The following is a 26,748-nucleotide window of genomic DNA, read 5'->3' as shown; positions in this document are numbered from 1 at the left end:
GGCTCTTTGCACCAGGCAGCTTTTCTGTCCAAAGAGTTTTTAAATAACTCTGGTTGTAAATGAAGCAAAAAAGTCAAATATAAACTTCACAACCTTACAGTCCAGCAACTTGAAGTCATACAAAGAACAGTTCTGAGGCACAAGCTGTCTCAGCATTCAGAACTGCTTCCATGCACAGCTGTTGCACTGCACTGCTACTAATTAGCTGCCTCTATTCAAATGCACCTCAAATGCCCCTACAATTGGAAGCAGTTCAGAACAAAATGGTTGCCTGGAAAGATAACTCTTATTCATAGGTTTTATGCAATCAATATTGGAGGCTGGCTGCAAAAATATATTTGACCCAAAATTCAACCTGAGCAGTCAGTATTGGAAGCAGTGCCATTCAAATCATGGCTACCATAACATTGTTTGCAATATAAGTTTCTGAAGTCCCTGAATAAGAGCAGTGAAATACTGGCTATATTGGACTTTGGCTTTCAGCACTCTGAATTGAACATCAGAAAAAAAAATTAAGAGCAATCTTCTGGCAAGATCCAATATGGAAGAGAAACAAAAAGCAAGCTGGTAAGAAGATTAATATACGGCTTTATTCTCATGTCCTGCTCCAATTAATGAAAGCTGATACCCAAGATGTACATGATTCCCTATGGCTGCTTCAGAGGCTTAACAAAATATGAATTGATCTTAAAATGCAATTTAACCAACCTGTATAATCTGGTAATTGTAGTCTTCAAACAGGATTATTTCAAAATGAACACTGGAACAGAACGTGAATAAATTCTACTAGTAATCTTCTCAACGGCATACATTCTATCTGTCTTCCATAAGTGCTACAGATAGGTGCATATTTAAAATATATTCAAGTCAGAATTGGAAAGTCTTGCTTATAACATCTAATAATAATATAAAAAAATTGCCCACCTCACAGTCATTTTTGAATGGGGAAAAGGTTTGGATTTCCAATTCAAAAAATATGTGCAAATGGCACTCTTGAGTTGAAAACAATCACAATTAATGACCATTTTCCAAAATAAAATATCCAAATTCTGAACACCAAAAATTCATGCATAAAAATGTCTGGTGTTGCTTGTACAATAGCCACACAAATGTAGCTGCAGAGCAGATGGGCAGCCTGTTGTCAGGAAATGGCATTGAATTAATAGATTTAACTCCTGTGGTGGTCAGCTGATTGCTTAAAGCTGACTATGGGGACCTTAATGCATAATATGGATGTAAATGGCAAAAAGTCCACTTACACATTTATGCCACTTTTTAAAAAATACTAGCTGATGCCCCGGCGTTGCACGGGTATTTAATTATAGCAATAACACTGTAAATGGAATCAAATAAAGATACTTTATAGTGGTGAATGAAATTATTTTTTAACAGCTTTATAAAAAGTACAATATTCAAATTATAATGTGAAATATTTGACAAAATGAATACAATACAACTAACACAAAACTTGATTATAAACAACATTTTTAGTTTCACCTCCAGGAGCAAGAACATATAAATTCTTGGGTGAACCCACCCTTGAGCAAGCAACATAGAGTTGTCCATGGGAAAAACAGGGGGATCTTAAATGCACTCCACAGTATGTAATAGTCTGTCCCTGTGATTTGTTGATTGTGATAGAGAATGCAAGTCTCACTGGAATTTGCAATCTCTTAAACTGAAAAGGAAGATCTGTTGGAATAAGTGGCATCCAAAAGTTCCAGTATTGATTAAAACAAATCAATATGTGGAAACTCAGGTTGAAAAGAAACTCCATGCAGTTGTTTCCCGGTTCAGAATGGAACCTGTGTTCCTAGTTCAGCATATGTGAGTACTCATGTAATGAAATAACATTATGAACTGGGGTGCATGAAGGAAACAGTTACAAACACAGTTAGAACATACAAACTCTATATATATGGTGTCCGTGGTAGAATAGAAACAATGTCCCTAGTGGTTATAGTGTCATACAAAGTGTTTTATAGTTGGAATTACGGTGAGAATGGCAGCTTTTTACATCCTTTCCATTGACATGAATGGGTGAAATCAGATTTTCTGTTTGTAGCTCCGCCCACGTGTGCAGGTGGGCAGTGAGACCCCCAGAACATATCACCCCAGGTAGTGAGGGATCTGCATACCAAGTTTCGTTCAAAGCGGTCAAGCTGTTTTTGCGTGATCGCGGCACATACACACACACACACACATACATACATACATACACACATACATACCTCCGATTTTATATATATAGATTAGGCCCTTAATCCACTAAACTTCTAATTAAAATTTCATTTTACAGTAAGATATTTATTTAAAATGTAACAGCAACAGAAATGGTGATGGAATTATTTTTCTCCACAGATTAGTTATAAATCACAGAATCTTTTGATGAGCAATACTCTTAAGTTTCCTTATTTCTACCGCACTGTCCCCAGTGAGCTCCACCTCTGTACAGGGATCCTTAGGTTATTAAAACATTTCAGCTGGACCTGGGTTAGTATCATTGCATCCGATGATGACAGCAGTGCAAGGGCTGTCCAGATTCTGAAAGAAGGTATTGAACAGAATGAAGGTTGCATTGAATCTATACAAACATTTTCTTATATCACTGGTATGCCACCAGAAAAAAAGAATAAAATTAAAGACACTATTCATTCATCATCATCTAAAGTGATCATTGTCTATTGTAGTAAAGAACATTTTTTAAATTTATATTCAATCAAAGGCATTCTGGATATACCTGGCAAAATATGGATCACCACAAATGAAATGGATTTGCCTTCAATCTATTCATTGGCAACTAACAAGGCTAATAATAGTTTGACATTCACAATGGTAAAGAAGAATATTCCAAGCATGTCAAAATTTATTCAGGAGGTGAATCCTACCTTGTTTCCCAGTGATAAAGTTATCCAGATGTGGTGGAGGCAATTGTGTGACAGCCGCTGCTCCCAAAGCATCAAAAGATCCTGTAGCACTAATGAAACTGTGGAAGCATCAGCTCTGACTCTTCACTGTGCCACCAAGTACTTTGGAAATAGCTATAGCATATACAATGCAGTGTATGCCCTGGCACATGCTTTGCATGACATGGCCATGTCAGACGATGGAAAAAATATTGCGTGGAGTAAAGGAAGTCAGGAAATTTCAGATTACTTCCCATGGAAGGTAACATCATTTTTTGACACATTTTGTGCTTATTTTTGAACAAAATATTTGTAGAAAAATTTGAAGTGTCTTGCCTGTATGCTTCAAATTAATAATGTCTGGGGTCTTGCTATATGCATTGCCAAATATTTAAAATGATTTAAAAAGCTCAGAGAGTTTTCTGGCTGTTTAATTTGCTTGTACTAGACTAGTTCAATGCTGAATTATACTCAGGCTCTATACCTTAAATTAAAAAATTCTCTATATGTAGTATATAATCATGAATAAGTTAATCAATCCTGTATTCATATCCGCTTACCTTAATGCTCAAATGAAATTAATGTGATATCTAGAGCAGACTGGGACCATCATAACCACAGTATAGTCCCATAAAGTGCATCATGTATAACTTTCTAAAATCCAGATAAAAAGGTGTACTTATCTGGGATATCTAGGAACGTTGCAACATTTCTCTAATGAATATCCTCTGCTGTAGAAGTGAACAAAATAAACCAAACACACCTCAAAATCAACAGTACACACCTGAAGGTGCCTACACCCGGTCCCTTGACTCGGGTTTTGCTACATGTGTCATCAGGAGGGAATAAACTACAAAATTTTAAAAAAGCTAAAATTACTAATGACTCTTACTTCGTATGCTGGTATCTAGGCACCTATCTTTAAATCTATCATAAATGAAATAGCAATATAGCAAACATTTATACATATCTTAAAAATGTTCAATATTGTCTTCTAAACTTTACAATAAGCTGAATGAACTAACCTTATGGGTTATGGGCTCCTGCCTCGGGAAGCGGCTGAATGACCAGAAATCAAGAGGGACACTGACCTACAACCCTTCTTATACTGCATTACCATCTCAAATTCAAGCCTCATTCTGAAATGAGAACTAAAACTAAAATGTCAGAAAGAAACTAACTGAAACATCATCTGCTGCCAAATTGCAAAAACAAGATTAGTGATGGGAGATTTTGAATCTAAAAAATATGTACCCCTATCTTACACAAAATCTCTGGTAATAAAGTTATGAAACAGCCATGGGGGAAGGATTTAAACCTGAAACCACTCTACTTCCTGGTTAAGTCCCATTGGATGCAGGGTCTGTCACTCAAAAATGAAATGCTGTTCTCTATTCAATAATGCTTGAGATATATCGCCACCCGCAGGTAACCATATTTGAATGAGTACTGTGTATTGAAGTTCCATTTCTGAGTGGCCCATCTCCATCCAGTGGGCTACCAGCGGTGTCTGTAAGCGGCCAGTACGTATATTATATAGGTGTTCCCTTATATGTGTCTTAATCATATGTTTAGTATGACTAATATAATATTTTAAACAAGGGCATCTAATGCAATATATCACCCCCTTAGAGGTGCAATCAGTGTTAGACTTTAAATAAAACACCCGACGTTGACTTATGTCAGTGTGTATAGTGTCCGATACTAATCACAAATATTCAGCTGTAATTAACTTGTTAGTAAAACTGACTATACACAGATCATCTGCTGCAAACAGCTAACTTGTGAGTGCACCAGGGCAGAGTTGGCACCTATGCAATAATCATCCCTTGTTCATATAAACTGGGCTTTTTAAAAAGCTGTTCTATCATCTTAAGCAATTAAGGGCTGGATAATGCACTAAACCACATATGTTTAGAAAAATACCAGATTCATCTGGTGTGATATAACATTAGCTGAGCTGATGTCACCTGCTAGTAATATTTATTGGATGGTGGTAGGGGTGAAATGGTGGGGAGGGAGGTAAGTGGGTGAGGGGAATATATGAAGTGATGTCAAAGTCTGTAGTATAAGGATTAACAAGTTTATAAGAGGAGGTAAGAAAGGGTTAATAGACAGAGCTTGTAAGAAAGAAAAAGGATTAGGGAGGTTTCTAAGGTGATGGGGTGGAGCAGTAGTGGAATTGGTTGGATGTTGTGGCAGGTAGGAGTGAGTTCCGTGAGGAAAGAGGCAGAGTAGATTAGTCTCTTCAGGAAAAAAATATTCCTCCCTCCTTCCCATGTGTGCTGGTGTTATGTTTTGTATCAGTGTTGGGGGAGGAGGTTATAGGTTATATGTGGACTTGGGTGGATTTGGTTGAAGTTATGGGATTGGGTGGAGGTGGTCGCAGCTTTGGGTGAGGCGAAAAATAGAGTTTGGCCCAGTTGGATCTGGGAGATGAGCAGTTAATAAACAAATAAATGTAACACTTGTAAGTGACACCGCTGCAAGGGGAAGCATGACCTTGCATCACCGTGGGTCATATTTGGGGGAGGAGAAGCATGGCATAGAATTCAACATGGGTCATGTTTGAGGGGAAGGGAGGGGGTCACTGTGGGTCATGGGAGAATGTTATAAGTTTAAAGACTTAACGGGAGCTAGTTTCAACACCGAATAGCTCCCTGGGGGTGTGTGAAATATGCATTGGGGGTTTGTTGGTTTTGGACATGGTTTGTATTCTAAGTGGAGATAATATTCAGATAGATGATAAAGCTACGGCCAAATATTTATTCCAATAAAATTGAATTGTGTGATTATTGATTGATGGTGATTAGTTTTCAGTTGCAGGTGACGGGAATGTGAATGCTAATGTTATAGCTTCCAGCATAAGAAAGGGTGTTGAAAAGTTCTCAGTCAAACCAAGAAGAAAATGATGTGGATATTGTTCAATCATAGATCTGAATCAAAGTCAAAACCATATAATTTGTTTCTGAAAATCGGCACTTAACAAAATAAGATAATTCTCTTTTCAACTATAGTGGCAACATAATACTCACAATTTAGGAACTTGGCTAGTTGGGCTGAGAACATTTCAGCACCCTCTCATACAAATGGATATTCAAAGTAACATAGTAAATGACAGCAAATATAGACCTCAACGGGTCTATCCAGTCTGCCTTCTAATTGCATGCAATACAATTTCATGATTAAATTAAATTATTACTTTTCTTTGTTATTTCTGGGCCATAGACCTTAGAAGTCCACCCAGTACTGTCCTTAGGTTCCAACACCTGGAGATGTCACTGAAGCCCACTCCAGCCTATCTAAATAATCTCATTTGTGGGATTTAGGCCATGAAAGTTTTCCCATTCATATTCTAATTAGAGATCCTCTGTGTTCATCCCACACTTTGTTTAAATTTGTCCACTGTTTTCCTTTCTACCACCTTCCTCAGGAAGACATTCCATGCATCTACCACCCTCTCAGTGGAAAATAATTTCTTAATATTACTCTTAAATCTACCACACTTCAACCTCAATGTTTGTCCTCTAGATTTATCAATTTCATTTCTCTGGAAATATTTGGTCCCATATTAATACCTTTCAAATATTTAAAAGTCTGTATCATATCACCCCTGTTCATCCTCACCTCAAGAGTATATATGTAGAGGTCATCTTGTCTATCATTGTACTTCTTTTGGTGTATACCACCTTTCTTCTGGACCTCTTCAATTCTTCTTATATAATTGACAGATATGGCCTCTAAAATGGAACTCAATACTCCACTTGGTGTCTCACATAGGTATCATCACCTCCATTCTTCTGCTGGTTAGACCTTTCTCTGTACAGCCTAGCATCCTTCTGGATACAGCCATCACCTTGTCACACTGCATAATCACTTTCAGATCCCTAGACACTATCACCCCAAGGTCTTTCTCCCCATCCATGCATACATCTCCAAATTCATCTCTGTACTTCTTTGCATTGGAATTTAATTGCCAGACATTAGACCATTCTTCCATTTGCAGATTTTTTTTCTATATTGCTCACAACCTCTGGGGTGTCCACTCTGTTACAAATCTTGGTATCATCTGAAAAAGCAAACCTTTCCTTCTAACCCTTTGCTCACAAATATATTGAACAAATTTAGTCCCAACACCAATCCTTAAGGCAATCCACTACTCACCATTCCTTCATCCAAGCAAATGCCATTAACCACCATTCTCTGACATCTGTTCATCAGCTAGTTTCTAATCCTGTTCACTTTGGGCCCCAACTGTAGCTGATCAAGTTTGTTCAAGAGCCTCCTATGTGGAACTGTGTCAAAGGTTTTGCTGAAATCTTAGTAAATTATATCTAGCACACTTGCTTGATCCAATTCTTTTGTTACCCACCCCCCCCCCCCGAAAATTCATGATCTACCTTTAGTAAAGCCATGTTGATTTAGATCTTGTAGCATATCAAATTCTAAGAATTTCACTATCCTCTCCTTCAGCAATTTTTCCATTATTTTTCCAATAATTTCCTGCTTCATCACTGACCACTTTTGTGAAGATGAACCACTTCCACTCTTCTCTAATCGCATGAAGCCACTCCTGTCTCCAGGGATTTATTGACCAAATCATTACGTGGAGCCACCAGAACCTCTCTGAGCTCCCTTATTATACTGGGATTGATGTTCAATGGCTTTGTACACCTTCAATTTTTTTCTAATTGTTTATAAACACTTTCTTCCATGAATAGCATGATATCTATACCATTCTTACATGTATTTTTCCATCCAATTGTGGTCTTTCTCCAGGATTTTCTTCCATGAACAAAGAACAGAAGTGTTTGTTTAGTGTGCTTGATTTTTCTCATAACTCTCCACATAGTGGTTCATAGCTTATTTCAGTTTTGCAGTTCCATATTTTTTTTTGTCTTCCTTCTTTCGCTAATATACCTGAACCAAATTTGTATCCCCAGACAACAGAGACATTTCCCCCATTTATAAGCACCAGATCCAGTATCAGTTGCAAGATTGGTAGATTTTGCATGAACTTGATATGAATAAGTTGGCATTTAGAGACACTGCTGAAAATTCATCCCTTATTCTTTAGCTTCATCATTACCTGAAAAGTGTCCGCTTCAAGAACATTTTGGGTGAAGAAGTCTTTTTTGATGAGAATGGTGATTTCTCCATTGGTTATGAAATTATAAATTCAGTCTATCTACCCAATTGGACAGTGAGGAATGAAATTGTTGGAAGTTATAACCCATATGCTCTCTCAGGGCAGGATTTCATCATCAATGAGAAAGCAATTGTATGGAATAATACATTTACTCAGGTCAGAGATAAGTAATATGATATCATGATTAAAATAATCAAACTATATTATGTATGTTGTCTTTCAGTTGTGAAAAATTCAATAATGTGATTTAATGGTATATATTCTACTTTATGCCCATACAGCAGAACAGTAAATCTTGCAAATATGGTTAATTCAATAATTTCCCCTTTCCATAGCAATGCTAATTTAAATCCAAAACCACCAATCCTGAATAAAGGGTAACTCAATCTACTATCCCTTCAAGAAGCTGGGATGGTCTCAGCATCCTTTCCAAGATAAGCAACGCAGAATAAGATATCCTCAGCTGCCCTTCTCCCCTGTTACTCTTATTTAGTGTAGGCTGTACAGAGAATAAAATCTCCAGGGTTACCAGTGTGAAATCACAGCAAAGACATCCTCCAACTTTAAACCATCCCCATGAAGCAAGCAACTATTACTGTTGGTGGTTAATGAGCTAGAGAATGATAGATAGAGGAAGTGGTCAATGGCAGTGCTCCAGATCAAATCTACTCATTTTTTTATGACTGGGTGAGCTGAGAATTGGATATAGTGAGAGCACTATATGTGGTATACAGTGCTTAGATTTTAGCAAAGCCTTTGAAAGTGTTCTACAGGCATTTAATTAATATGAGTACCCTTGGTATAGGCCCCAAAGTAACAGACTGAGTCAAGAACTGATTGAGCGAAAAGCAACAGTAGGTAGTAGTTAATGGAGATCGCTCTGGGAAAAGGGATGTTACCAGTGGTTTGCTTCAAGGTTTGCTTATTAGGCCTGTTCTTAACATTTTTATAAGTGATATTGTTTAAGAGCTGTCAGGTAAGATTTGCCTCTTTGCTGATGATACAAAAATCTGCAATAGAGTAATAGTAATGGTATAAATAACACAAGGAAGGACATAGCAAAGCCTGAAAAATATTCTGAAATTTAGCATCTGAGATTTAATGCTAAGAAATGCAAGGTCATGCAATTGGGCTACAAAAATCTGAGGGAACAAAACAATTTAGGGGTGAAGAATCATAGTGCATGAAAGAGGAGTAAGAATTGAGTGTGATAATATGTGATGACCTGAAGGTGGCAAAACAGGTTGAAAAGGTGACAGCAAAAGCTAGAATGATGCTAGAGTATATAGGAATAGGTATTGACAGCAGGAAAAAAAGAAATATTGATGTCCCTGTACAAGACTCTGGTGAGACCTCATTTAGAGTATTGTGTATAATTCTGGAAACCACACCTTCAAAAATATATAAACAGGATGGAGTTTACTAAAATTATTGGCAGTCTTACAAATCTCAATATATATACTTTGGAGGAATCTTGGGAAATATGATAGAGATGTTTAAATACCTATGTTCTAACTCGTCACTATTGGCTAAACTCTAACTTCTCTGTGCTAGTACATGTAGTGAATAACACAATTTATCTAGAACAGGGGTAGAGAACTCCAGTCCTCGAGAGCTGTATTCCAGTCAGGTTTTCAGGATTTCCCCAATGAATATGTATTGAAAGCAGTGCATGCAAATAGATCTCATGCATATTCATTGGGGAAATCTTGAAAATCCGACTGGAATACGGCTCTTGAGGAGCGGAGTTCCCTATCCCTGATCTAGAACATTATAATGATTCTTTATAGCAGCAGAGTACAGGAATATAATATACCCTCTATCAGTACCTAAGATACTCAGATCGCCAGAACAGTAGCATAACTCAATCTAGCCACAATCGCCATTGATCCCAGTGATTTATTCTTGTTTTACTTTTACTTTTATTTCACTTTTATATTTTACCATTCTTGTATTTATATTCATTTATTTATACCACTCATCTTTCAAATATTGTTTTCTTATTCAAAGACTTAGCTTGATGTATAGCATCACCCCACGCTGATGTATTTTTTAAACAAAACTTTAATCAGGGTCAGGAATATGAAAAGTTCTGCAAAGAAAAAAAATAAGCATTACTTAGTTCCATTCACCAATGTATATTGCCTAATTTAAAGACAAACATTAACAGCTCTTACCTAATGGTGTATAACCTGTCCTCTCTGTCAAAGCAATGCTGCTGCCATTAGTTTAAAATGGCCACGATGTCTCATCTGCGTTCTATATAAGGAATCCCCCCTGATGTCATTACAGAGCCAGACTGATCATTTAAATGGACATGACGCTTTAACAAAATGAAATAGAGCAGAGAGATTAGTTCAACGGGAAAGAAAAAAGATTAACCCTCTCTTTTACTAAGATGGTAATCAAATTAGTGCATTCTAAATGCTAATTTGCACGTTAATCAGTTACTGTACCTTAGTAAAAGAGGGCCTACATTTACCAAGCTGAAAAGCTAACGACCCCTTTCTTTCAGAGAAAACACTTTAACCCACAATTGACAACCGTTCTGTGCTTTCATTTACACCATGAGGAAATGTAGTATTTAACTCAGAGATCCATCTTAGCTCCTTCAAACTGAACATTCTTTCAAAATTATCACCCTCCCATCCTACTAATAGCAGTGTCTATGATTCACCATTTTAGATCTCATAATGAGTGTTTCATTAATAGCCAATGTAAAATAAAAGTGAAATAAGAATACAAGTAAAATTAAAAGTAAAGCAAGAATAAATCACCAGGATCAATGATGATTGTGGCCAGATTGAGTTGTGCTACTCTTTTGGCGATCTGAAGATCCTAGGTACTAATAGAGGGTGTATTATATTCCTGTGCTCTGCTACTAGAAAGAATCATTATAGTGTTCTAGATCAGTGTTCTTCAACCTTTTTACACCTATGGACCAGCAGAAATAAAATAATTATTTTGTGGACCGTCATCGGTCTGCAGACCGGCGGTTGAAGAACACTGGGCTAAGTCGAGGTCCAGACTCTGCCCATCTCTACCCAATCTCCACCCCATACCCTGCTCCCATAGTCCCAATTGTATTTTTTCCATTCATTTTTCATATATACACACAACCGGTGGTTGAAGAACACTTCTAGATAAATTGTGTTATTCGCTATAAATACGTACAGTATGTGGCATAAATGCATATGAGGTGAGTCTTTCTTAGTTTGAAAGAAAGCTCTGGAATGAGAGGGCATATGATGAAGTTAAGAGATGATAGGCTTCAGGCGTAATCTAAGGAAATACTTTAATAGAAAGGGATATAAATATATAGAATAGTCTCCAAACAGAGGTGATTGAGACAAAAACTGTCTCTGGATTCAAGAAAGCATGTGACAGGCACTTAGGAGAGGAGGAGATAGTGGATGCTGCAGATGGGCAAACTGGATGGGCTATTTGACCTTTATCTAACATCATGTTTCTATGCTTCTATGAATGGGCAGATTGGATGGGTGATATAGAGGGCCATTTTTGATAGAACATCTGAGTCCAACTGAAAACACTTATGGCCTCTTTTACAAAGCCGCGCTAGCGGCTGCCGCATGGCAAAAATCCCGAAGTCCTTTAAATCTCTATGGGCTTCGGGGCTGTTAGCGCAGTGCAGCCGCAAGCATGGCTTTGTAAAAGAGGCCGTTAGAGTTGGACATCCAAAGTATTGGGTCATAATAATAAATGTCCAAGAAGAAAGAGCAATTTGAAATTTAACTAAATAGACATTTAAATAATCACCATATAAAACATGTTCTGAATATCCAAGACTATCAATTATACAACACCTAAAACATCTAAGCTCTACCCCTCCCCAGCGGAGTCAAAGTACAGACCTTTAAAAGGCTACACATTTGATGGCATGCTATCTAAGGCGCGTGTTGAAGGTACTTGCCTTGGTGCATGCCTTTGCAAAGCATTTTGGGGAGCTCTTAGATGAGTGGGTAAGTGACCAAGGATAGTTTGTAACTAATTTTGTTTCTTTAAGTAATTCAAATTAATGATGTAGAAACCATGCCAATCACTGTTATAATGGGGTATGGAAGATATGGGACCCTGTCTCATAAAAATGTTTATAGAAGAGATTCTAGAAAGGTTAGCAATAATTTAGTAAAGATTAAATGGATGAGGAAGCATAAATTACAAGCGAGAATATATAACTTTGGATACATTAATCCAAGATCTATATGAACAAGGTTGATAATATCCATGAGTTATTGTTGAGCAATGATTTGGATGTACTCTGTGTGACAGAGTCATGGGCTTTGAAAATCTGATATTATCCTAGTAAGACTATGCTGTCCCACTAGATTCGGATGGCATTGGGCATGCCATTTGAGGAAGTGTGGTGGAGGAGTGATTGTATTTTATGAACTGTAAATAGCTCTACAGCTGGTGGATGTGTGTGAATGTGAAAAAGGTGAATGTTTGGTGGTATTATAATGAGTGTTTAGTCTTATGTGTCTGTTACATCCCACATGGGATGATGCAAGAAAGTGGATTTTCATTTTTAGAATTTTTATTTACTCTAAAGATTGATGTGTCCAGACTGTGTATTATTGGAGATTTCAATATCCCCTTAACTTGACTTGGAAATTGGCAGCATGGGATACAGCGTACTACATAGCTACTAATTACATACTTAGGGCTCCTTTTACAAAGGTGTGCTAGGGCCTTAAAGCACGCAATAGCGCGCGTTAAATTCCCGAGCGCACTAGCCACTACTGTCTCCTTTTTAGGAGGCAATAGATTTTCGGCTACCTCAAACTATAGTGCACGGTAATTTTATGTGTGCACTAAAAACCCTAGCGTACCTTCGTAAAAGGAGTCCTTAATTTCAACTGGTTTGCCACACTTTATCATTTTAATGATTGGATGATTTACACTTAACTGCAGCTGAGTCATAACGAAGCTTGGTGTCAAATATGACTTCTCTATTTCCCCTGACAGTGCATTCTTAATACTAAGGTCAATGATCCATGAGTTGAGCTCCTCCCTCCTCCAATAATTTGTCCTTCTGTTTAAGCTTGATTGCACTTGTCAGCAGTTTCACCTGCAGTTCATGTCATTTTTGACCATGTCATCCTGACCTGTTATTGTGGCTTTCTTGTAACCCAAGTATTTCTTGGAAAGTCCCTTAATAGAACAACTATTAGGTGTTATAATCAGCAGATAATTGTTAGCTTCTAGGGCAAAGATGAAGTTCTCTTGCAAAGTATGATTTCTGCTGGAATGCAAATGCATGCTCTGTACAGTTCATAGGTTTTATTGTAGGTCTCATTCTATTAGCACAATGTCTCTCCTGAGGGTCTTTTCTTCTCAAGACACACACAGCTGGTAAAGGAGAGGACATACCTAGCTAGCAATGTTTTAGACTTGATTTTTTTAACTGAGATAGTATTTTCTATGTTGGCAGACTCATAGGTCCTTTTACTAAGGTGCGGTAGCCAATTTAGTGCACGGTAAATGCTAACGCGTTCATAGACTATAATGGGTGCGTTAGTGCACGCTAATCGTTTACATACACTAAATAAGTTAGCACACCTTTGTAAAAGAGGGGGTTAGTGAGATTTACTAAGCTCCGTTGGACAAATCATTTTATGTTGTCTTTCACCTTGTTAGATATGTTGAAAGTTGAACAGGCAAGGGGTAGGATTATGGTGCGGTCAAAGTTTGAAATATTAGCCCTGGATAAGGAATGGATGCCTCCTTTACTAGTTGTTGATGAGAGATCAGTGGATGAGGATGTAAATGTATGGCAAACTTCATTACAGTCTTCTTTGGATCTGGTAGCTCCAGAGAGGACTGTGGAAGTAAGAGCATACCATGGATGTTTGATATGGAAAAGTAATATTCTGAAGGATGATGTACAACAGTTAAGAAAATCTGAAAGGAAGTAGAAGAAACAGGGTTGGATCAAGATAATGAAACACGGTATTAAACTTCTTGAATAATAATAATAATAATCAACTTATATACCGCAGTACAGTGAAGCTCTGTGTGGTTTACAAAAGATTTAAAATATAATTAAATGAAAATGAATAATCAAATGATTAGAAGTAAAATTATAAGAGTAGTTAGATTAAAAAACTTGCATTATCCATATGATCTAATTACTCAGATATTTCAAGATCAAATGTGTCTTTAAGGGCTCCTTTTACTAAGCCGCGTTAGCTGCTTAAGTGCACGTGCTGGCTGAAAAACTACTGCCTGCTCAAGAGGAGGCAGTAGCAGTTAGCACAGTCGGCGGTTTAGCATGTGTTAAACCGCTAGTGTGGCTTTGTAAAAGGAGCCCTAAGTGACTCCTAAATTCCACATAGGAATTAGAAAGCATAATCATCTACTCCAAATCTTTGCCCCATAGTGCAGCTTGGTATGACAAAAGGCATTGATGATGTATTTTAAACTTACAACCTCTGACAGGCGGAAAGATAAAATTCAAGTGTGAGTTTCTCCTATATTTATTGGTTGCAAAAGAAAAGACCTCAGTTATGTATTTAGGGGTTAACTGTGAAATTACGTGGGGTAAATTCTTTAAGAAAAGATTACAAACTGGGAAAGATTGTCCACATAAACTTTATTATTAAGTTTATAGTTGAGGGACAGTGTGTTTCTAAGACTGGTTGATTTGAAGGTTAATAACTATGCTGAATACTTGGCCCATAAAATGGAGCAAAGCTTCATAGTAGATGATATTTTGAGTGTCTGAAACTTGAACTCACCTGGGATAGATTCAGGGAAATTTACTTGGATGAAGTAAAATATGTCATATCAAAAGCCACTCCCATAATATTATATAATAAACATGTCCTACAGTTGGTAAGTGATTGCTATCTCAATTTTCATTTCATATTCCAAATAGTAACTTTCAGGATTACTTTTTAATACTATTATTAAATCTTATTTTTTGAATAGATTGGCAATGAGTTCATGAAGATAAAAGATCCAAATGGATCTATAAATATATAGATCTTTTGAGATCTTACCACTTAGTTGTGAACTGGATAGGTCAATATTTGAAACAGGATACTGGGCTTGATGGACCTTTGGTCTGTCCCAGAATGGCAACTTTTATATACTTATGATAATCAAATTTATTTCTCATTGTTAGGTTCCTCCACAGTCCAAATGCAGCCAGAGCTGTCCTCCTGGCTTCAGGAAATTGGCGAGAAAAGAAGAGCCCATCTGCTGCTATGACTGTATTCCCTGTCCAGATGGAGAGATCTCCAGCCACAGTGGTGAGTAATAGATGGCACATCAACTGCTTATAGATAGATACACATTATGAAGGAAACACCATACCAAAAATAGATAGATACACATTATGAAGGAAACACCATACCAAAAATATCTCCCAGCACTCTTTCTCCTCTCATTGGCAGTGGAGAAGTGGTTGGGATGGAGACAAGGGTACAATAACATTGGTACTTGCAATTCCCACATTCACTACCAAAAGTTTTTTTTTTTTAAACTTCAACTCAATTCTTCAGTGGCAAAACCTTGTCCACATCTTTAATATACCAAAAATACGGTGTTGTTTACAACAGAAACATAAGTTATCCAACTGTAGTATTACAAAATTTTGCATATTCCAGTTAGGCGGTATCACACTAGCTGAACTTTATCTCAAATAGTCTTCAATTTTCAAACCCTACATGTATGACCTGTGGTACAACAGTATGACAATACCACACATGAGACAAATTACCCATTGAACCCCACATCATACAATTAATTTGTTTTTTTGTGACTTCCCCACCCTTTCTTTTCTGCAAGCTGCAAGCCTAGGCAGTTTACATAAAATGAAAAAAGGTGTATATGTTTCAAGCATAGTAATATAGTAAAAATAAAAACAAAAGGGGGAGACAAACAATAATACACTATTAGGAATTGTAGGGTTCAAAAGAAATTGTGGTAAAAGGATACATCATATAAATTTCAGGATGGGATAAGAACACAACAGAAGGGTGGGAAAGATACTTGAGGGAAAAGAAAAAAGGAAGGTAGGAAAAGACCTTGCAAGAATGATTCAATGGCTGAAGAAGTGCTTTACATATTAAATGTATGCTGGAACAAGGAAGTTGTGAGGCCTGATTTGAATTTAGAGACAAAGAGGGGCATAATAGTAAACAAAGCCTGAGGCCCTAGGCACACAAAGTAGGAAGAAGGGAAAATTCCATTAAAAAAAAACACATCCAAAATGTGTTGTTGTTTTTATAGAATGGCCTACCTGTATGTTCAGGAGTTTAATCAAATTCACTCACAATGGATTATAAAGCACACAAAATATTTTCTATTCCATTGAAAAATTATCATAAGATCCCATATCCCCCAAAATTCCTATTCACCTATCTACTGCTTTATTAATTAAGGTGGGGGAATAGCCTCAGACTTAGAGTGTTCACTTCACTCAGATATTATAATCCAATTGTCTGATCACTCTTATTTGCAATCACTGGCTTCCAACCACCAACCGTCCATATTAATACAGACTGCCACAATGTCTATCTTTAAGCCCTATTCTAAAAAAAAAAAAAAAATGCCCAAGTCCTAAACACCCAAAACAAGACATTTTAGGTGTCATAAGTGCCGATTAGAGAATTGTGGAACTGACCCACCCCCGTCTGCAATGATCATGGCAGGAGGAATGCCAAGTCCCTCATGCCCGAAGGCACCATAATCCCCAAATGTTCCCAGCAAAAGATATGTCCAATCTCTCCTGCCACAATCCCCAAACCCTTACCAATGATTGGTGGTAGGAGGGATTCCCAATCCCTCCTGTTGACACCCTGTGAATCCCCTACTAATGTTTCCTGGCAGGAGGGATGCATTAGCATTTAGCGCGTGTTAAAACGAACTAGCACACCTTAGTAAAAGGACCCCTTAATAGCATAATGAAGGAACACTCAACACAAAAATGTGAACAGGGTTACTCAAATGTACCTAGGTGATTTCTAATAACATCCAAGTGAATGTGCAAGCTGTGCAAAAAAACCCTTATACGGGAATGAGGCCAAAAATCTTGCTATACTTAGCTTTCAGGAATGTGTATACCAAACCACCACAGTCTGTCTTCTACCAGTCAAGTGACGATTGTAATCCTTCCCATATTCAAAGCTGCACATCTTACAAAATTCAATTCACCAGGTTACATCCAAAGTCTCAACAAGAGTCCCTGCAGGCCCTTGTTTCACCAAGCTGCATCAGGAGAAAACCTCTCTCACATTACATTAAGGGATGGGAGAATGGCTCCATTAGAAAAAGATGCCAATATCTCTGATGTCATTATGGTGTGAAATTCAAAGAAACCTGCCACTATTGGGGCAGAGAAACAATCAAAGACATGGTCTGAAACTACAATTTAAAAGCCAAACAGCAATGAAATGGGGAAAAAAAATGTAAAAAATTTAAACAGGATCTACCGCATACAGCAAGCCCAAAAAGCAAAACCAAAATCAAAATGCCAAAATACATAAGGGAGGCCCACAGTTAAAACAGAGATTATCATCAAAAGCAAAAAACACGGAAAAAAAAAAAAGACTTTCACTCCTGGGCTATAATAGTAAAGTCCCAATGTCAGTTCTAATCCTTGCACAGAAGGAATCACCACCAATCATTTGAAAAAAGGCCTATAATTTATTCAATTTAAACATTTTTTCTAAATTTCATTCTACTTGCTGATCAGTTTCTCATCAATATGCAGGATGTTTTATTGATGTGCACATATATTATTTTTGAATACCAAATCATTTTATTCATTCCAACAATGCATATTTATCAATATGTATATATGTTATAACACTGGAATTCGCACTTTGCTTAGATTGTTCAAAAAATACACAACTCACATATATTGGCAAAAAATGGGCCCCAGCTTTATTGTCATTAAGACCAAACCTTAATAAAACAACTCATAACATTTCCAATAGCTTATTCTCAAAATTCTGGAACTACTCGGTGTCAAACTAGCCCCTTTTCCAAAATTCTCCCCCATTCCCTACTTCCCTTTTGGCAAGACTCGTGGTACCACAGAGTCCAGCCACCAACCATGGCGGTATCGCACATGAGCAGTTAACAAAATTTAGTCACCAAATCTGTTGCATAGCCACACTGATCCAAAATTATTTCCCCAACATAGAATTTTTTTTTTCCGCCAACAAAACTGCGACCAACCCTACCCCCCCACCCCACCCCCCACAAACAAAACTCTCCCAAGAGAGGACCTCAAAAGAGGGAAGGGCGGGACAATTTTCCCCATTAACCCTAACCTTCCCACACTCCCTCCAAACCCTTAATGCTCCACTGAGCACCAAATTCTCCTCACAAAATTCCTCCTACCCCAGAGCCCCCCAGCCAATCATCACTCCCTCTCCTACACCTATCCTTAAACCTCATACTTCCACACCCCTCCCCTTATCTAACTTGCCTAACAACCACAACCCATTCTCCTACTATCCTGATAATATTAATTAACCCTTCCCCCCCAATCTAGTCTTCGCTGGCTCATCCAGTGTTATAAGCCCGCAGATTAATCTGCAAGCCACTTTATTTGTAATACATTTTTATGTTTTTTGTGTGTCAACAATTTGGGCCAAAACATGTGTGTGTGTCTAGTCATCGAATTAATAAAGCAGAGTGTTTAAATAATCAAGCACACCTGTGTTTTTGATATCCCCACTGTTTGTTTACCTGCTATTAACCTGTGGAGCTGACTCTCCTGGTTTTGTTTGCTGTTTCATTTTACTGAGCCACACACAGCAAGGTATCTTTATATCAATTAAATGTATCTCCAAGTGTCTAGCTGATATCCAAAGATATTCTGTGGGAGATCTGTTGAATATTCTGTTCAACAGATAGTCCGGTGATCAGCTAGCCAGTCATTACCAATATTTAGGCTAATTTTCAGCCAGAAAGACCCACATTAAAAAAAGCAGCTCTATCTTTGCTATAACTTAGTCTACCAGCCTATGAATATCTGCTTGGCTGAATATGTCTCAGCCAACCAAATGTAAACTAGAAATTCAGTGCTGGTTCACTGATATGGTGCTGGCACTGAATTTTCTGTTTTTCTATTACCGTTCTCGTCCAATCTATCATCCTGTCCAGACTGGACTACTGCAACTCAATCTATCTAAGCCTTACCAAGAAAAACCTTCGTAGACTCCAGCAGATCCAGAATGCCGCGGCCAAGCTCATCTTCGCAAAAAGTAAATTCGACCATGTATCACCGCTCCTGTCCAAGCTTCACTGGCTCCCGATTATTGCCAGGGTCCACTTCAAATGCGCCTGTCTAACTTTCAAAATCCTTCACGGCATCCTCCCTCCCTTCATCCCACTCTCCTGGAACTCCTTAAATCTTAATACCACCAGACTCACTCACAAACTTAAATTATCCTTTCCTTCATTAAAAGGCATTTCCCGTGCAGGAAAACTAGGGTCCTCCCTCCCCTTCAGATTCACTGATCTTTGGAACAACCTTACCTCCCCCTTCCGGATCCTGAGCTCCCTCCAACTCTTCCGCAAACATCTGAAAACCTGGCTTTTTTCAAAAATGTAACATTTACCCCTTCCTTGGTCTTCTAAGCCCCCCAAATATCCCTCTCACTATTCCCTTTAACCTCTTTGGAGTTTCCTTTCTCTCTCAACTCTTGTAAACCATGCCGAGCTCTATGATTGTGGAGATGATGCGGTATATAAACCTAAGGTTTAGTTTAGTTTAGTTTAGTTTATCACAAATCATGAGAGACAGACAGTCAAATTCCACAGTATGAATACCAGACAGATTAAATTTATGGACTGGTTCCTTGGAACATGGTTGTACCTCACTGTTTTTCTTGCTGTTTCATAACTTGTTTCACCTTTTTTACTTTTGCCCAAAATTAAGTACCAGGAAGATCTGTTTTATATAATACTAACATAATGTGGATCTAGTACATAATTGTGGGTGCCTCCATTTACACCTGCTGAAACCTGTTATAAATGCTGGTGAGCAACTAATTGCATCTAACTTCTAGGAATGCATCTTGATCCACCCATGCCCCTCCCCCTTTAGAGTTGTGTGCTATAAAATGTAGGTGTCCATGTTTCAAAATAAGATATGGCCTATTTAGGATCCAGGGGTCACTGTCTAAAAATTGATGTAGTTTTAGAAAAATGGATACATTATTCTTTTTATTTTTTCAGATATGGAAAACTGTATAAAGTGCCCAGAGACCCAATGGTCCAATCAGAACAGAGATGCCTGCATCCCCAAAATGATCATCTTTCTGTCCTATGAGGAACCTTTGGGGATATCTTTGACTGTTATCAGTATGGTCTTCTGTTTACTCACTGCTCTTATTTTGGGAATCTTTATTAAATACCAGCATACTCCCATAGTCAAAGCAAACAACTGTAGCCTGAGCTATGCTCTCCTCATCTCCCTCATGATCAGCTTCCTCTGTTCCTTATTATTCATTGGTCATCCTAATAAGTTGACCTGCATTATCCGACAGATTGCCTTCGGTATCAATTTCTCAATTGCCCTATCCTCAGTACTTGCAAAAACCATCACTGTGGTCATTGCTTTCCAAGCCACAAAGCCCAAAAGTAAGCTTCGCAATTGGATGGGTTCCAGTTTGTCAAATTCTATAGTCCTTTGTTGTTCTCTTCTTCAAGTCCTTCTATGCCTTGTTTGGATGTGTACTTTTCCCCCGTTCCCACATCATAACACTGAATCAGAAATTGGAACAATAGTAATTGAATGTAATGAAGGGTCAATAATTGCATTTTATTGTGTTATGGGATACTTGGGATTGCTTGCTGGTATCAGCTTTGTTGTAGCTTTCCTTGCAAGAAATCTACCTGACAGTTTCAATGAGGCCAAACACATCACCTTCAGTATGGTGGTTTTCTGTAGCGTCTGGGTGTCTTTCATCCCAACATACCTGAGTGCCAGAGGCAAGTACACGGTGGCAGTAGAGATATTTGCTATCTTGACCTCCAGTGCAGGACTGCTTGGCTGTATTTTTGTCCCTAAATGCTATATGATCCTTCTGAAGCCTGAAAAGAACAACAAGAAGTACCTAACAAGATATGTAAAGACGTAAAATGTCAGAAATTAATTTTTAAATACAATTGGTTGTTCTGTAATTGCATTCATCTTCAAACACAGTAGGTACATATTTGAAGGTCTTTATATTGGTATATATAATCTGTAAATGCAAGAAAAAACAAACAAACAAAGATTTGGAGTGAGAAGAATCCAGACTTTAATATAAATGAAGGCTCTTATAGATAATGGCTTAGGAAACCTTGTGAGTTTCCATCTCTTTCCTTTCCTCCAAAGTATACATTTTTGTGATGGAGAGCTGAAACAGACTCCACAATAACACCGTCAGCTTTTTCCCTCTCCCATATTCCTCAAGAAGATGGTCTGAAAAACTTAGGCCCTCTTTTACAAAGGTGTTCTAAGTGTTTTAGCGCAGATTTAGCACGTACAAAATCAACGCGGGAGCTAACCGCTAATGCGTCCATAGGATAACATGCACGCATTAGCGTTTAGCCAGTGTTTACAATGTGCTAATATTTAGCGTGCACTAAAAAACTTAGCACACTTTTGTAAAAGAGGGGGATTAGCTTCTCATATTTTACCTTTTTGTAATGGACTATGACAATTCGAACAGAAGAAAAAGCAAGACTGAACAAAGAACGAAAACCACAAGAACGAGAGGGCATTCGGCAAAGTTGAAAGGGGACAGATTCAAAACCAATGCTAGGAAGTTTTTCTTCACCCAACGGGTGGTGGACACCTGGAATGCACTACCAGAGGGCGTGATAGGACAGAAGGTTCAAGAAGGGATTGGACAGTTTTCTGGAGGAAAAGGGGATATAGGGGTATAGCTAGAGGACTACTACACAAGTCCTGGGCCTGTTGGGCCACCGCACGAGCGGACTGCTGGGCACGATGGACCTCTGGTCTGACCCAGCAGAGGCACTTATGTTCTTACGGCTTGCCCCAAAACAGTATGCTTGGGAGGCAGAACCAAGCCAAGCCAATTCAGTTCTATGCTTTGAGGTTCTCTCTTGGAATAAGTTTGGGGAGATTTTAAGAGCTCACAGCTGATAAAAGGAGGAGAGGAGAATGAGAAAGGCAGCCTAGCACTACAAGGGAGTCCTCCTGGAGGAACATCTTGGCATCTTACTCACAGGCAAACTGGGACCCGGTTAATAATGAAGGTAAAATGTAAGTTTTTAGGGAAATTCCTAAAACCCTTGTGGATGAATCCCACTACATTTATGGTGAGGACACCGGAACTCTACTATACTGCCTTAGAGGTGCTACCTGCAATCATAAGGGGCTATTGGGTTGGTAGACAAGTGGGTATAGTAGTTTTGTGGGACTTATGGAGGGCTCACCATAAACTTAAAAAGGGTTTTGGTGAAATATGTACCTGATACCCTTTATGTTAATTCACTGCAGTGCCTCCTAAGGTGTCTTACTGCATTGTTGAGATGTCTGTGTGGCCAGTCCATTAAGATACTGGTCCCTCACACATCCAAATGGGGTTGATTTGGACATTTTGAACATGGCTGTTGACATATGTTTCTATATTATAAAGATGTTTAGAAGTCATTCATAAAATACCAAGCATAGATTTTTAGCAGTTTTAAACTTTTACAGCTGCCAGTGACTTCAGAAACAACCATGTCTTAATTATTTGAATTTTCAATTCTGCCACCTCAGTATTTTTCTAACACCTATTTAAACATACAATTTGCCATTTTACAATCACTGAGACTTGTGCCTTAGGGACCATTTTCATGGCCCTGAAACAACAGCCTTTGACTCACAGGGAAAACTTTACCACCGAGGAGTCAGAGATGTTGGTCTTTGAGGCCATGAATCACTGAATCACATGAATCTGTTGTAGCAGGACAACAGCTCAGCACCTATACTAAATATAAAGCATGGGTTGTTAACCGCATTGGACTTACCGGTTATGCAGTATAGAAGTGATTTGTTATGTTATATTATAAGATGAGATCTGCCACTATATGAAACCTGTTTTTCATAACAGGATCCAAAATACAAGTAGAGAGAAATCCACAGGAATACAAAGAGAAAACAAAGGCAAGTGGCAGCTCTCAATTTGGCCCTGATGTACAGAGTTCAGTAGAGATACAGGTCCTCCAGACCCCTGAGAGGAAGCAGAATGGGGGGCAGCACTTCCCACCAGCACTTCTCACCAGCAAGAGGCAAGGGAGAATGTCACCTTTTATACCTTGCTGCCCATACATCAGCCCCCTTTTTCCTCTGTTCTGTCCAAATTCTAATAGAGATTGCAAAGTTTGAGAGCCCTGAAGAAACGATTATGTAATATTGTGAAATGTTGACCATCATCAGCAATGTACAGCAATATTTTTAGCGTTCCAGCATTCAAACATAGGACAGAAGTAGCGTATGAGATTAGCAGCACTAAAACAATTCAAAAGATAAGTCCTGTTGTTTTTATTATGATAGGTGTTTGAACCACTTTATTTCAAACTTCATTATGCTGAAAGAAAGAAAGGGAGAAAGGGTTTTTCTGGCTGATGATTGAAGCATGAGGGAGAGCCAATAAATTTATCTTAGTGCTCTCTCTCATATCTCCAGTGCACAACAAGCATCTCATGGCTTCTGAGGCCTTTTCCCTTTCTTTAGAAAAATATTGCTAAGAGAATTTATGGCATGATATTCAGCACATTTATAACTGGAGGTTATTTTGATCTTTTATAGTTTACAGTATATTTACTTCAGCTCTCTATCTTTGAAGGTGGTATTTATAGATAGTGCCACTGAATATTTTTAATGCTGCCTTGGGAATATTTAGATAGTACTAGGCCAGTTCAAAAGAAGAGTTGGGTGGAGGAAAGAGTGTATCGGTGGAGAGATGAGTTATCTGTACAGAGATGATATTGAGCCCACAGTCCAGTGCTGCCTTTATGGGCTAAATAATTGATGAGAGTCACAGGAAGGTGTATTTGGATTAATAAGGGAAATAATGAAGCTGAAAGGACTGGGGGCAAGAGACTGAACTAGTCAAGGGAGTTTTGAATGATGAAGTTGGTAAGGACTACTGAAGCAGTATGGTAAATGATCAAGCTACATAATGTCATGATCAAGATAGAAAAGGAGAAAGACTGTAACTGATGATGTTTTTATATGAGCTAAAAGGAACACAATATAGCATTAATAATTTGGATATTAATAGATTGCTCTATACTTATAGAATAACTGATAGATCTAATCCTATGACTAAAGCTAATATTTTATATCAAGTTCAAAGTTTATTAGTACTTACTATTCCACACAATGGCTAATTAACCTTCTAGGAAGCTCACAATCTAGTACTGGAAAATGCAGTTAATTTTTTTTAAATGTTGACACAATAATGAGGTTGCAACTACAATTATCTGAAAGAAACATGGGGTAAGGTAAAGACATAATGGAGAGTCACATCATGTTTGAGGAGCCCCTCTTCCTCGGGGGTGGCAATACATAAGGAATTATATTGGTAGGCATTCCTACAAAGAAATATTTTAAGTTCAGATTTGAACTTATCTAGAATTGCTTGTTGATGGATCAAAAGTGGAAGTGGGTTCCAGAGTTTAGGTCCCTGAACATTGAAAATCATGTGTTGAATGTGTTCAAGGATAAGCTCTAGATATTTAACTCTGACTACTAGATCCATGAGAATAGGAAGGTGTGTAAAGTATCAAGAAATGCATGAGGATAGTAAATGAATCAATAAAACAATTTAAGGTTGCATCTCAGGTACTATGGCAGAATTTCTAACTATTGTTTTACCAAAGACAAATAAAGATCTCATGTTGGTTTCAAATTATAGGGCTATTTCTTTGATTAATGTAGATGGGAAATTGTTGGCTAAGTTATTGGCTTTGCGCCTGGCCAAGGCTCTCCCTTATATCATAGGTATGCACCAAATGAAGTTCATTGCTCAAAGGCATTCTTCAAACAACACCAGACTGGCTTTTCACATGTTATTTTTAACAAAAGTCATGGAAGATCTGACCTTCTCTGTATCCTTGGATGCAGAGAAGGCCTTTGATCGTGTGGAGTGCACCTTCATGTATCAAGCAATGGATTGGTTTGATATAGGATCTAGATTCATACAATGATTCAAACCTTGTATAGTTCCCCTTTTGCTAGACTATATATTAATAATACTTTTTCAGAATGTTTTCATCTCGAGAGGGGAGTTAGACAAGGATGTCCATTATCTCCTTTGCTTTTTGACATTGTATTAGAACTCTTGTTATTGGCGATTCAGCAAGCAGAGGAGATACAGGTGGGGAATATAAGGTCTCTGCATATGCAGATGACATTTTGCTACATTTAAGGAATCCTGAGTCTACCATTCCACATTTACTAGAGTTGATTGACAGATTTGGAAAATTTTCTGGTTATAAAATAAACGAGTAAATCAGAGGTTCTTCCGCTGAACGTTCACTGTCCAAAAGGATTATTTGATACATTTCCTTTTATTTTGAAGGAAGAGGGCATAAAATATTTAGGCATTTGGATTCAGAAAACATTGGAAGAAACAATGAAAGTAAATGAAAGATCCTATATTGATGAAGGTCACAGAAATGTGTAAGCAATGGAACCCATTACATCTGTCTTGGTGGGAGAGAGTTCAGATGGTTAAAATGATGATTTTGCCTGTGGTTTGTTACCAAATGGGTATGTTGGCAGTTTATTTTCAGGGGTCCTTTTATAAGAAATTAAATAGTATTTTTACCAAATTTATTTGGCTGGGTAAAACTGCTCAAATTGCTTTGGTATCATTACAAAAACCAATTATGGTGGGGGGAGGGTAAATTTTCCCAACTTTTATAGGTACCATCAAGCCTATATAATGCACCAGGGTATATATTGGATCCTCCCCAATCTCATGGAAAAGCTCCCAGATTGGTTATACTTAGAATGCAATTGATGTTCCCATTGCGACTGTTTCATGTGTTGAGTATCAAATTACCCAGTTATGTAAAGGACAATAGTATTTTATTGGACAGATACTCCAGTAGTGAAATCCACATATCAGTTCAATGGCTAAACTTCAAGATTCAAATTGGTAAATCTGGGATCTTCTGGAACCAATGGATCCAAGCAGGGATTTGAACACTAGATGATGTTATGTTAAATGGAAAAATGCTTGAGTTTTCATGACTGCAACAAAAATTTGTTATAGCTAACTCTCTAAATTATAAGTGGTTGCAGTTGAAGCAAGCCATTCAGAAGGGGCTCCCTGATTGGCAAAATCTTAAAAATTATTATAGTCTGCAGATCCTTTCCTTCCAAACAGATTTGTTAGGATATCAGACTGCCAGGTGGTATAAACTAATATTGAGTTCATGAATAAAAAAAACAAAAAAATGGTCTTCATGACATTTGGAGCATTGAAATAAAGCAGTATATTTTTGTGTCTCAATGGCCACAAATTTGTACTTGGAGAGTGAAATGTACAGTGTCAGCATATATGACACAAACATGGATCATTCTGTCACATAGATCTTTTTGGCCCCCTGTTAGGTTGCATAAGTTAGATACTTTTAAATCTAATAGATGCTGACATTGGGACATTGGATCATCTGTTGTTTTATTGTCCTTTGATA

The 26,748-nt window shown here is 37.8% G+C and overlaps 1 protein-coding gene across 1 annotated transcript in view; it reads left to right on the top strand.

Moving 5' to 3' along the window:
• LOC117346247 (vomeronasal type-2 receptor 26-like) overlaps positions 1-21,909 on the top strand; it is a 36,243-nt gene extending 14,334 nt beyond the window's left edge. Inside the window, exons 3-5 of the mRNA XM_033915647.1 lie at positions 7,984-8,211; positions 15,203-15,329; positions 20,275-21,909. Of these exons, the coding sequence (XP_033771538.1) occupies positions 7,984-8,211; positions 15,203-15,329; positions 20,275-21,179 (1,260 nt within the window). The 3' untranslated portion in view covers positions 21,180-21,909. The remainder of the gene's footprint in view (positions 1-7,983; positions 8,212-15,202; positions 15,330-20,274) is intronic.
• The last annotated feature ends 4,839 nt before the right edge of the window (positions 21,910-26,748 follow it).

The sequence above is a fragment of the Geotrypetes seraphini genome, chromosome 12, assembly GCF_902459505.1.
Source record: "Geotrypetes seraphini chromosome 12, aGeoSer1.1, whole genome shotgun sequence".
Taxonomy (NCBI): domain Eukaryota; kingdom Metazoa; phylum Chordata; class Amphibia; order Gymnophiona; family Dermophiidae; genus Geotrypetes; species Geotrypetes seraphini.
The sequence above is the reverse complement of the archived record's forward strand: the minus strand, read 5'-3'. Positions and strand labels throughout refer to the sequence as shown.